We start from the raw sequence: 13,622 nt of genomic DNA, 5'->3' as shown, positions 1-13,622 counted from the left end.
TCCATTTTAAAATCCTTTTGCAAACGTAGGTACACTTGAAAAATGTAAGGTATTAGAACACACCAAATTATAAATAATAAATGTTAGAAGAGAATTTAAAGAATATTTCTTCCCTTAATATATTTATTTATATTAAATCCTTCTTTAGTAAAATATTTTTTCCCAAAACTAAAGAACATTTTCCTATTCCTACCAGTTTCAATTGCATTTTCTAAAGTGTAAATGAGCTGGTTTTAGATTTGCATTGGCTGCATGTGTGCCAAGTCAAATCCTGGCTGGATTACAAGCGGATTGAAACTGTTTGCTGTCCTTGTTTGCGGTGGCCATTCACCACCGCAAAACGAGCAGGAGGACGACTTGTTACCACCCCAATGATTATTTCTACCAGCATGTGTGCGAAAAATAAACGACCACAAACTGCATCTGTAAAATCGATGTCATGCATAATTTAAAAACCCTATCAACAAAAAACAAAAATGAAGTAAAAGAAATAAAAGGAAAAATCTAACAATTGTATGTGGAATACATTAACATGGAATTTCAGCTGCTGCTGTGCTTTGCTCTGAATCTATTTTTGGGATAACATTGATTTTTGTTTGGAAAAGTTGTCCCTTTCCGGCGAATTTTAATGATTTGGGATTTTCATATTTTTATTTTTTACTTTTTTTGGCAAGCATAAATAAATGATTGTAAAATGTCCCAGTCGATTATGATTTTTGATTAGTCATCATTAGCTGGGGATTGCCTTGGCACTCAATCCTGTGACCTATGACCTATATAAATCGAGCCTTGTGAAGTATGAATAAGGACCTGCGTTGCGGTTGTACAAAAGTATAATGAAGTAAAATAAATACGGACTTGAGCGCTATAATCGTGATATATGCCCTGGTAATTTACGACTTCTTAATATATATGTCTGTGTGTGTATATTTTATATTATATATCTGCGCCTCGCACTCACACTGAAGAAAAGGCTATTCAGTTAAATTGGTTTGAAATTTTAGAAAAATCTTGCAGTTTATATAGTTGTTAGAATTAAAAAGGGGTTCCATTAGGAAAATAAATCATATTTAAAAATTCTTTTTATTTATAAATTTCAAAATAATTTAATAATAATTGTCTTTAAAATATATTGTATAAAAATGTATAATTTCTTAAAATTATTATTACACAGAAAAAATTCATGCAGTAAATTCAACCAATATCACTGTCAAAGTGCCCCAACCCAAAATCATGGGTTGAATTTACTGTAAGCTACGTAACGACGTTACGTTATATGACTGCTCTACAGTAAATCCAACCATGATTCTGCCGTAAAAGAGAGAGAGAGAGAGAGAGATCAAAATAAAATGTATCTCTTTCTCTCTCCCTATCTCTCTCTGAGCTACGTAAACCGAACAGTGTTTTGACTGCAGCTGACAGTAAATTACAGTCTCTAAAGCCAATAACAAAATACACACATCATTTGGAACGTAAGGGTTACTGTAATTGGCTGTAACAACAGTTTCGTACAGGCAAAAATCCAATAACAAAATACATTGACTGTACTTTACTGTAATTCAACCCACAAAAATAGTAAATTCAACCTACGAAAATGTTTTCTGTGTACAAGAGCATACCCGATAATTAATGTATTCCTTTAACTTTAATATTAAATTGTATGTTCTCCTGGTTTAATCCTTATAATGCCAAGAGTGCCAAAAAATAAAGATCATGTTTTCATTCTCTTGTGACTCTAAATTAGTGATAGTCACAGACCTAAACAAACTTTTCTCCCAGTGCACACAGACACAGAATCATCTACCGAAGCGCATTTACGGTGCGTGTGTGTTAATGTGGCGAATGGTGACCGAGGCTGAGGTTCAGATTCAGATACAAATACAGCTACAGCTACAGCTACAGCGACGGATTCAGATTCAGATTCAGTTCCAGTTTCAGACTCTGACTGTTGACGGTTGTCGTTGGGATGCCTCTCTGTTTTTCTCCGCTGTGTTTGCTGTGATTTGGGTTAAGTGCTGCTTGTGCGCTTTTAAGTAGGTACATGTGTGTGTGAGTGTGTATGTGGCATGTGCGCGTGTGTAGGTGTGCGTCTATGTCCTTGCACACATTTGCCAAATAAAGCGTGTTAATGTTTTGGCAGCGATGGCGTGTTAACTGCCTTCCATTTCGCCCGCTTGCACAATGCGAAAATAAAAACAAAAAGCCAGTAAGAGAGCATAAAATAAATATATACAACAGAAGCGGCAGCAGCTAGCATAAATGTGAAAAAATGTTAAAAAGTTGCAAATGTCCTGAAACATGAGCGCAAAAATGAAATGCAGACAGACATTTATACAGTCTGAGTGTGTGTCTGTTTGAGTGGCGAATGTTACTCATTCGCCATGTGAAATTATAATTACACTGGCTCACACACACTTTCAAAGAGAGTGCCTCCATTTTAATTGACTTTTTCCAGTTGCAGCTGCTGTTGCTTTTGCCTGTTTGTGCCTGGGATCTAGAAGTGTTTGCTTGCAGCCAATTACTCTATTGAAAACATCAACTTTTCTAAGGGTTTAATCATTTTAATGGAGTATAATGGGAATGGCCTTGAAGGGCGGCCAAGCAGCCCAGTTGAAGGCTACTTTATATATATGTTTGGTTTATAAATAAACTTAATTTTGATGTAAATTAAGATGAATCCCAAAAAGTTTTTACCGTAATCATTTTCTTATCTATTTCAAATTAAAGAAATGGAAATAAAGTCAATTATTTGCTTTCCAAATGATGTTTGAGAGGAAATAAAGTCTAAAATCATAAAATATATTTAGTCCTAGTGCTTAGATTATTTTTTCAGAATTTTTTATCTCCCAAAATCACCCAGCTTTCAATTTAAAATTAAAGACAATTTGATTTGTTTCATTCTCTATAGAAAAGAAAAAGATTTGCCTTGTCACAAGTCGAGTCCAGACTTCATTTGCATCTAAAATTGTAACTCGAGACATTTTTCATGGAAAATAAATGATTCACTATGCCGAAACATATTTCTTTCATCTGGCAGCTGTCTATAAACTTTTTAGGAAAAAAACTTTGCCAGTCAAGAAGTAAACTCCCCGATAAGGGCAATAATTAAGCTTTAACTGATGCCAGACAAGCCCGACCACCAAGAAGTCATTTGGAGGGGAAGCCAAATCTGATTGGCAAGATTTATGAACCAAGAAGCAGACAAAAAAAAATATATATATAAACAAAAAATACATAAAAATAGAAAAAATGAAATTACTCACCGTATAGAATATCTCGTTGAGGTGGTAATTGTAGGCATTGCGGACGTAAGTGCGGATAATTTTATCGCGTCTCTCGCCCTCGAAACCGTTTTGAATGTCGTGAGCACTGAAGCGCCAAATCGATTCGCCCGTAACGACGCCAAACAGGACGTCATAGTGACCACCCATGCTGGCCGAGCCGGCACCTCCTCCGCCAGCGTATCCCCCTCCGAATGCCGATCCGAAGCCGCCGCCTCCTCCTCCTCCCCCGCCGCCGGATCCACCGGAGCCGGGTCCATTCCCTCCGCCTCCGCCGCCGGAACCACCGGCGTTCGACTGGAAGCCGGAGTCCGCTGACGAACGCCTGGAGTTGCGCGCCATTAAATCATCGATATCGAGATTGGAATGTCCGGGTCGTATGACAACGCCATCAACCTAAATTGAAATCGAGGACGGTAGAGCGAATCGCAAGTAAATGACAGGGGTAGTGGAGCAGGCGCAAGGGGCGGTCCAAGTAAGTAAGTAATAAAGTCCGTTGAAGCGAGGACCAGACAAAAGGGAGCTAGTGCAGCAAGAAACGAAAGCAATGTCTTTAAAAGAGACTTTGGCCTTGGCCAAATCTCTTTTGAGATAACGACGATTTCTTTGTCAGAAATAGTAATAATCTTTTGCATTTCTTTTGTTACGAAAGGTTTAACTTATTTTTTGGTTCTGGCTTCAACTGGCATTTAATTTGCCATCGAGAACATTAATGGATTAAATATATATTAAAGACTTAAAAGAACCATTTTTATTTCCACATTAAAACTCACCGATGGACCGAAGGACGTAAGAAAGTTTGGCGCCTGAATGTCTGCGCTGTAAAGATCCTCCAGCGGCACATCTCTCAGACAGTCGACAATCTGTTCGTGATGCCGATTAATGTCCTCGGGTATCGAGCAGTTAACCTCCTTCGCCAGCTTGATGGCGAATAGTACTGGATCTTCGACCAGCGCCCAGGACGAATAGGCAGAGCCTGACATCAGGATGGCACGATGGAAGAGACCACGGACCATGGTCGGCGAGGTCATCAGGTAATTGATGCAGGCCGCCCCAGTTCCGTGGCCCGCCAAGGTCACCGAGTTGGGATCTCCGCCGAACTTCTGGATATTCTGCTGGATCCAGTGAAGCGCGGCCATTTGATCCATCAGTCCATAGTTGGCCACCCTCGCATGGGCATGTGGATTGGGATTGGCATTGAGGAAACCTGTAAGGCAAACAAATTGAATTGAAAAATAAATTAAGGTGTTAATATTAGAACGTTTGTATTCCAGTCTAAATGAATGCTAATTTGATTATAACATTTGATTATAAAATTTATTTTTAATTACCTAAGATCCCCAACCGATAGTTGAGGGTCACAACCACGACTTCTCCGTAGCTGGCCAGGACACTGCCATCGTAGGGATTGCCGCTGCTCCACTCGAAGGACTCGCCGTGTATGAACACAATGACTGGCAACTTCTTCTCATTTGCACCGGCTGAAAAAGTACGGAAAAACGGTTAACAAAACTCTGTTAGTACATCAGGACTTGCAATCATAATGCAAATATTTCTGTTATTTTTTTGTATTTATTTTACGAAACTTGTGATATGGCGTTTTTCCCTTTCAACACACCGCCAAGAGCTAGGAGCCCAAGAGCTCTCATGACCCATTAAACGCTTCCGTTTGCGTGCCAAGCGGATTGCGCCAGCTCTCCGGCGGGGGAATCGCTTCAGATTAGCGATTCCGCCGGATCCGGCTCTCTCCCAGGGATTGCGAGCTTAGTGGGGTGGCACTTGCGATAAGATTTGCGCAGCGGTTACGTGAGCATTTGCTTTTTCTTTGCGTAGAAATTATTGGCATTACGTGGCGTACGATTAATCTTAATTAATTGAATTTAAATGAGATTTATGTGCAGCTTTTTGTGCTCAAATTGTGCCTGGCTGGCTGGCTACTTTCGCCGGGTTTCCGGGATACGACTTTAAGGTTTATTTCTTTGCACTTACCGTTGACCGGCGAAAAGACATTCAAGTAGAGACAGTCCTCCGACTGGTTCTCCAGGAAGGGCAGCAGTCTCTTCAAGTACTCCAGGCGACCCTTGGGCATCTTCTCCAGCGCCGCCGTCTCATTCTGGATATTGGGCAGGCGCTGCGGACAGACGGGACTGTACTTATCCGAGATGCGAATTCCGTCCCAAGGCGCCGGAGCTCGCGTGGGGCTAAATCTAATTTGGATTATTAAAATTAATTTTTGATTAATGTTTAAGATGAGTATAGATGAAAAAAAAAACATTTTTAAACCTAGTTTAAGCCTTAAGCAAGTTGCTTGGATATAATATAAATTTAAATTGCTTTAATTATCTTTTGTGAACGGATAAAAATATAAGGTTTTTTTTTAGTTTTTAAATATAAAAACATATTATTTGCTCACCGATTCTGTTTGGTGGGTGGAGTTGCATATGGCACTCCCAGGAAAACCTCCACGGATCGCAGGAACCGGAAGCTGTCCAGAGGCAGGATGAGTCCGTGCAGGCGGCCGTAGCGCGTCTGGACGATGCGGTGTCCCAACCGCGCATTCTTGTAAATGTCCGAGGTGGAGGCCTCGGCACATCCCGTCCAGCCGAGCAGGACAGCGGGTAGCAGGAGCAGCCGTAGCAACAGGAGCAGCTGGCTTTCCCCCATCGTGGCAGAGCGGAGCTTCGAATTCAGCGACCTGGCGAGCTATTCTCAAACTGTCTTCACCTATTTGGATGTGGCTCTGGATCGTTGTGCTTTTCTTCTGGTCATTTAGACTATCTGTGCTGCAGGGCTGCGTTGAGGAGACGAGCTGCCAATTGGCAGGCATTCATCGTGCTATGAATTTGATAAAAATAATGAATTTTATTAGTACTTATATTACTAATTAAGGAAAGGAAACTGTTATGTACAGTCACATAATATATTTTAAGAGGGGATGCACCAGTTGAATTCTAGCTTACAACAATGCAACTTGTTAGTTTATTTATATTTGATTATTATATAAATAGAACCTGCTTGAACTTCTTGATACTTAGATTTCAATATAAAATCTTTATTTAAAAGCAAATCTATTTTGTCGTATTTGTATTAAATACCTAAAAATTTCTTATCAATTTTGTATTTTATTGTCGCGTAATGTTGTATACAATGCTGGTATACTCAGACGACATTGCTTAGAAGGAAACTAGACCCACGTTGAAACAATGGTATAAGTAATTTGGTACCCAAACAAGTAGTCTTATTATTCAATGATTCACTGTTCTGATTTATATAGCTATGTCATCTAAGGCTTTGATAAATAACAAAGAACTAAACTAATTGACAAACTCAGAAACATTATTGAACAATAGACGAGAAGGGAAGTTAATTTCCGAGAGTCCGTCTATGTATGCCGTTGCAGCTTTTCATATGATCTATAAGATAAAGTCGACAAATTTTGGTGAAAAAAAGAATTAATAAAATTTGCTTTAATAAATTGTAAGATGGGCAGGCTCCTTTTGACTGTTCTAAAACTAACGTACAAATCGATTGTGTAATAACCTCGAAAAGTCAATATTACGACAGCGAAAATCCCGATCTGATAGAGTTAAGGGACCTAGCATTTAGATGCAGCAACCCAATAGAACGAATAAGTATATATAGTCAGACCCCTAGATCAGAATGTGAGGGCGGTTCATTACATGAAATCTTAACAACATTTAAAAATCTAATTTGCGGAATACGAGTGGATCAAAATGTATGAGAATTGGATAGTTTTTTCAGTAATACTACTATTTATAAAAATAATTAAGAGTAACTAGAATAATGAAAATCACTGATGGCGCATTATATTTAATAAATTTCACGTAATAGAGAAAATATTTAAATCCTCTTATCAAAGTGAAAATTGTTTCATATAATACCCCTTTTTGGCATAATTATAGATTCAGAATTCACAACTTTATTGATAAATATAATTCAATTATTCAAATTTTTTGCTCTGCCTGGTGTAACAACTAATTGGTCGTTTATAATTATGCATATGAAATTGAACCATCGTGTCAGTTTTCCATTTTAAATCAGTCCTTGTCTGCATAAAAAAAAAAAACTAGGGAAACTGTTGAAATTTAAGAGCCATTTTATTTTTTATCAGAACACAACTGGCGAGTACAACAAGGTCACAGGCACTTTTTCCACACCCCTGAAACCAGTTTTTGCATCTGGTAGCCACCCCGTGCACATGTATCTGTTCACACAAGTGTGTGTCTGTTGTATCTGTGGTGTGTGTGTGCGTGGCCCAAGGTTACTTTACACATCCTTAACTGTGCCAGTGCAATTTGTGTACATTTTTAAGCCTTTGGTTTGCATTTGTTCTGCTTTTTGGCATTACTCTGCTGATATCTCGTTGTTTGCTGCGCTGACAATTCAAGTACGCACAGCGAGGAGTGCTGGCTGCGAAAGTAGCTCATTTGGATATGCATGCTTGTTTGTGGAAAATATTTCTTTTTATCTGCAGCAGCATATTATGCTAACTGTGAGCGGTTTCCAAGGGCTAACCGTTGGGAAAACAACGTGATGAATATCAAAGCAAACAAACAGCAGGGAGATTTGTTTGCAAAATGCTTAAGTATTTTTTTAATTTCGCAACTAAACGTAATGTACGTACTTGAAATATAATATAAAAGTGGTTAGTTCTAAAATGTTTACTAGTTTAAAGCGTTGAAAATGTTTCTATAACAACAATTTGTAATTAATTTTCATTTCGAAAAAGATACTTAAGGACATTTAACAATGTATTTCGAGAATAAATATTAAATTACTTATGAATCTCATGAGTATCCCAAATATTATAAAGCTCAAATTATGTTTTTATAAAAGAAATAAGAATGGTTTCAATCTATTCAGGTTTTTGAAACGACTGAGTTATTTAAAACCCGAATTACTTAGCTTTGGAATCAATAGACTATACCAAAAACAATAAGTGAATGAATTTATGGAAAATTAAGGAAATCGGGTTAGTAACTAGCTAATGAATAATAGACACAAGTTTTCCCGTCTCCATATACGAATTTAGTACGTAAGGCATCTAGCAGTTTTAAGATAGATATTCCACCAGCGGAGTTCAAGTTGCTTTGACAGAAATTTAAGTGGGTTCTGCTCATGTACGCCCCCCTCCATCTCAAAGAAATGGACAGGAGACTCCATTAGACTTGGGATGGCACCGCGTTTAGTTTGTCAGGTGCTTGCTGCTAGGCAGGTACCCAAGCAGGTGGTCAGCGAAATGGCCGACGCCTTGATTACCGTCGACTACGCGGGCCGGCGCTCCACGAGGATTCATCGTCTGCCGTCAATTGCTGCGGCCACTGCCACAAAGAGAGTCGTGCCCGAGAAGGCGGCCTTCACTCAGTTGGCGGGGTTTCCACCTGTAGTCAGCTGGTGCATGGAACTGACTCTGGTAAAGCCCCGAGATGGGTCTTGCAGCTCCAACTGCACCGAGTTCGTCTGTTGGATTGCCAGCTTAGCACTGACGCAGTGGATGATTGGGTTGCGCGAAAATATCAGAAAGCCCCTCTGGTGCCACGTGAACGAGTCGAGCATATTTTGGGGGAGAATCTCATTACCTGTGCCGCTGTTTTTGGCGGAGGAACTGGAGCAATTGTTCTTCGGATCAGGTGCTCCGTTACAGGAGAAAGACAAGGACATGCAGAAAATGGACATGGTTACCCAGCTTACTGGTTATTAAATATTTAAGATTATGGAGTTTATCCAGTGTTGAATTGGAAAATAAAGTAGTTTCTATGCACTGGAAATTTTAATTTTTCAGCTGTATAGTGTACAAAATTTATTTCAAATTACAAACGAAGAGCAATGAAAGATGTCATAGTAAAATTAAAAATATAAAAAATGAAAAATGTCATGGAAATAAGTTAAGTACTTCTTAAACCGTAAACAGGAAACATTTAATTACTTTCTAAATTGGTCATTGGCTGATTTTGAGACCTTTATTTGCTACTTTAACTTGCTAATATACATTTGTATGCACATAATATCGTCTAGGTTCCTGCCTCCTGATCTCAAGACAAGTAACTCATCATATCTAGAGACGAATTAAATTTCTTCCTTATATATTTGCAAATATTAAGCACAAAAGTAAACATTTTAAACATTTAAAATAAATACTTAAATAATATAAAAGCCCTAGACAGGATCCTTCAAGTTTTAAATTAAATTTAAAGGCAACTTTGACATCATTTCCTTTTTCCCTTTGAAAATAAAAGGAAGTCAAAGTTCGGTAAAATGAATGGGCAAAGTTCGCTCAACGAATGTTCACCTCTAATATAGCAATGAAAAGGGGAAATTTTCAAGTTGGTCCGCCGACTAATTATGGAGCGTTAAAATATTCAAAAGTTCAAAACAAGCTCGTCATTCTTCGTCTGGCGGCGTTTATTTGCGCACGGCAATAAAAGCGGGCGAAAAAATCTGCATAATTATTTGCGCTAATTTATGCAGTACTCCCCGGAAAACACCCTCCACCTTCAGCCGCCAAAAGTGGGAGCCAACAGCTGCGCCTACTAAAAATAGCGACTCAGGTACCTCGGTGCGTGTCAGACAGGCCCAAGAATCCAAATCGATAAGGGAAGCCAGAAGAAATCATTCCAATCATTGGCAGAATGATTAATTTGATTTCCCTGCTCATCAGCGAGAGAGAGTCTGGCCTGGCCTGGCGTGGGTGCGTATGAGTAATAAGATGAAACTTTCTTATGACAGCCGCCGGGTGTCGGGGTAAATTATGGCCACCGCCAGACTCCTATGATGTGCTGTGTCGCCTGGCGATATCCTTCGACATCCGTTTCCCGCAACACCTGCGTCGCATTGTGGTCCTGCGGCGCACGTGACTGCGGCGTCGTCCTTGCTGCGACTTGGATTTAGACTTGCGACATTGTAATCGCTTATTACCGCTGCCAATCGCTGGTGAAAGTGGAGACCCAGTCAGGACGAAGCCTTGGCTTATAATATATACGCTAGCGTCTTGGGTTTCACTTTGAACTCATTTATCTTCATTGAATTGATTTTATTTCTGTTGACGCAGCGCCCGGGCTAAATTAGGGAACAATGTGATTGATCTGAGCGGCGAACACACTTTTCCGTGACGGGTAAATCATTCGACGATCTTGGAGACACATCTTTGCCTTACTGAATTGACAATATAAGCTTTCGTCTTGTCCTCGACTTACCTTGGAAAAGTCAGTGATCTATATACACACATCCATGTGTACGGCTGCTGTTTTTTATGACCACTGGCAGTTTTATTGTCCGGACTGCTGGCGAAAATAATCCGGGGGTCGTGCCTGCTGCTTCCTCTCCGGTCAGCTGGGACTGTCGAAAATCCTTTTCTTTTAAGCTCGCGTATCCTTTTCGTCCTTTATCGTTGTTATTTCCTTTTTTATTTGCTCTGTAGGTGCTCACACAATTGCACACGCACACTCACTGCTTTGTACATGGTATCGGGAAACCGTTTGGCCGAAATTGTTGATATTTCATATATCGCGCACCAACAAATCATTTTATTTCAAGTCTTTTTCTGGCCGAATTTCAATTGCTTTCACTTTTCACGGGTTCAGCTTCTGTTTGCTTTTGTTCGCCGTTTTTGTTAGATCCTATGTTGAAATTGAATCGTTTGCTACATTTATATTTGTTTAATTTCCTTTTTCATTTGGGGTTTCATTTATTTTTAATATTGCCGAACTGCGTTTGGGTTATTTTAAGGCTTCGAATAAATAAAAAGCAAGCGAGTTTTATTAAATCTACATAGTACCGTTCAGCCAAACGTGTTTATTAAAGATTCACTTTTTGTTTTATTATATTTTTTTGGTATATTTACAAATGGGAATTCTCGCGTTTCATTCTATTTGCGTTGCGACATATTGAAATGGTTTTTGTCGAAACTACTAAGAGAAGAAAAACTCGTTGGCCTGAATTTATTTTTTGATATGAATGCGAATCCGATGCGTATTTTCAAGTATTAAGTGCTAGTTTGACCAATAGAGTGATGCAAAAAATGAGTTTTAAAATTATTATTCAGTAAGGAATAATATAACTCTATTTAAATATTTGATTATTCCGTGGCCAAGAATGAAAGGGATACGATAAAAAACAGTTCCTTTTTTACTTAACTAAAAAAATATATATTTTTATACGCAAGTTTTAATTTGTTATTCATAATGAATATGTATTTGCGAGTTTTATGAATAAGGCAAATAAGGCATTTTAAAAAAATCATTGAAAATATAATCCGTCATCAGATTTGGTTAGTTTATTAATAAATCAACGAGAAACTGTGTTTTTTTAAATGCAAGCAGACCGTATAGAAAATAAATATAGTTAAAGACAAAAAACGTTTACCCTTGGCTTAGTTTTTATTCTCTATTGAAATGTAATATTTATAAAAGGATTTTATATTTTGAATACAAGCTTTTTGTATGAAATTGCCTACAAATATAACCTATATTCTCTGTTAAAAAGGTAAATAGTATTTCTTAATAATATACAAAAAAAATTAAAAAACAAAGACGTATATTTTCGGCTGAAGGTATACTGATTCATTAATAAGAAGTATTTCTGAATAATATAAAAAGTAAGTAAAAGTAAAATAATATTATTCAAAACAGATAATATTACTGAATAAATGAAAGCTTTTTCCCATGAAAATCCAATTATTAGCGAAATCCGAAAGCAGAAAACTCCAACAAAATAATATTGTTTTTTCACAAAACCAATCTCATACACAACATTTAATTTATAACTTTAATATGTAATATAAACACCTCTTTTGTTAATACACAGTCGAGCGGTATCATTATCATTAATTTTAGTTAGTTTTAGTTTTAACTATTAGTTAGCATTATATATTTAAATATATTAAAGCTTCTTTTGACTTTGATTACAAAGTAGATTAATAATGGACAAAACCAATTATATAAAATAGATTACATTTAGTTTGCTTATTAAAAACTGTTGTGTGTTATTAAAATATTTTCTGCTAACTGTGTCCATTGTAATTATAAAATTAAAGCAATTAGTTGAGAGAAATATTAAAATAAAATATATATGAATACCACCTGGGGAATATTTGCAATACAGCGATAAATAATTGAATGCTTATACAAATATTTTAATTCAATATTAACTTGTATAAAGTAAACCTGAGGATGTATTGTAAATCAACTAATATATGTTTATTTCTATGTGTCATTAAGTGCTCACTTAGGCGTAAAACCAAATTAATGTTTAATAGTAAAATAAAGAAAAGAGTTGTCAATATGAAAACGAAAAAAGTATTTTTAATAACTCCTTTAGGACTCAGCAATTGAAACCCTGCCTGCCTACTTCTGGGAGCTACGGTGTCGTTGCCGATTTCGCCTGGCTAAATTATTCCATCCGCGGCGATTAAACTTACAAGGGCCTAATTGCATGCAAGGCGTGCTTCGGCGGGACAAATGAAAGGCATGCAACGGGTTCTGTTCTCCCAAAAACAAAATACAAAAAAAATAATGTATGAAACGCCAACGTCAATGACCGTTAAGTGGAGTGTGAGCTATGTGGCTAACGTTATTTCTCTTCATCCTTTTTTTTTCGTTTGGTTTGATTTCTGCAAACACTTCTTGGGCGCCTGCCCTACGCAACAAAACGTGAGACGGGAGAGTGGCATAAAATAAATAAAGTTGGAGGAATGCCGCAAGGCAGCAGACAAAGGAGACGGTGACGCGGATTCTCAAGCCATGGCATACATTTACATTTACATTTCCACAGGATACGCATGTGTTTGTCGATTCGCTTTAATTTCGCGTAGATAAAAGGACAACTTTTGCCTGAAACGCACACATTTTCAATTGCTCACATTTACTGTAGCACCCACACACACATACACACGCCCGCGGAGAGGAAACGACGGAGAGCAAAGGACCTCAGTACCGCTGCCACGTGCAAGTCTCCGGCGACAGAGCGATTTCAACTTGTGTCCACGGCGCACGAGTGTATTCCAACGACTGAAGCATACGTTAGTCGGCGGCCAGGCTTCAGGCCTCGTCGGCAATGTGGGTTAAGCTCCACGCACAAGAGAGCCAGAGAGCCTGGAAGTGGAACGTGTCCTGCTCTCCGAAGCTTTCGCTCTTAAACCGAATCAGCTGTTCTGCCCTGCAAATCGTCGAAAAGGAAACCCCCAAAACAACAATAAGGAATTAAGTCAATTCGGTGGCACTTCTCTCTCTCTCTCTTTGTTCCCCACTACACCCCCATGCCTCCCCGTTTTTGTGCTTTGATTTTACTTTTCTACGAATTTCATGCCGTCGTTATTACCGCAGT

General features: G+C 38.3%; 1 protein-coding gene across 6 annotated transcripts in view; it reads right to left on the bottom strand.

The window, feature by feature from the left end:
- The window catches only part of Nlg4 (Neuroligin 4), a 49,402-nt gene extending 36,115 nt beyond the window's left edge, over positions 1–13,287 (bottom strand). For 3 of the 6 annotated variants that reach the window (XM_070287088.1, XM_070287083.1, XM_070287087.1), the window contains exons 1-7: positions 13,159–13,190; positions 10,496–11,028; positions 5,695–6,116; positions 5,271–5,488; positions 4,613–4,762; positions 4,055–4,488; positions 3,264–3,677 (exon numbers count right to left, since the gene is read on the bottom strand). In XM_070287088.1, coding sequence (XP_070143189.1) covers positions 3,264–3,677; positions 4,055–4,488; positions 4,613–4,762; positions 5,271–5,488; positions 5,695–5,945 — 1,467 coding nt within the window. In that variant the 5' untranslated portion in view covers positions 5,946–6,116; positions 10,496–11,028; positions 13,159–13,190. Of the gene's footprint in view, positions 1–3,263; positions 3,678–4,054; positions 4,489–4,612; positions 4,763–5,270; positions 5,489–5,694; positions 6,117–10,495; positions 11,029–13,048; positions 13,086–13,140; positions 13,191–13,224 lie in introns of those variants that run through there. The other 3 variants (XM_070287086.1, XM_070287085.1, XM_070287084.1) reach the window with 3 other exon arrangements.
- Positions 13,288–13,622: the final 335 nt, after the last annotated feature.

Source organism: Drosophila kikkawai, chromosome 3R (genome assembly GCF_030179895.1).
Source record: "Drosophila kikkawai strain 14028-0561.14 chromosome 3R, DkikHiC1v2, whole genome shotgun sequence".
NCBI lineage: Eukaryota > Metazoa > Arthropoda > Insecta > Diptera > Drosophilidae > Drosophila > Drosophila kikkawai.
This window is presented reverse-complemented; position numbering and strand designations above follow the sequence as displayed.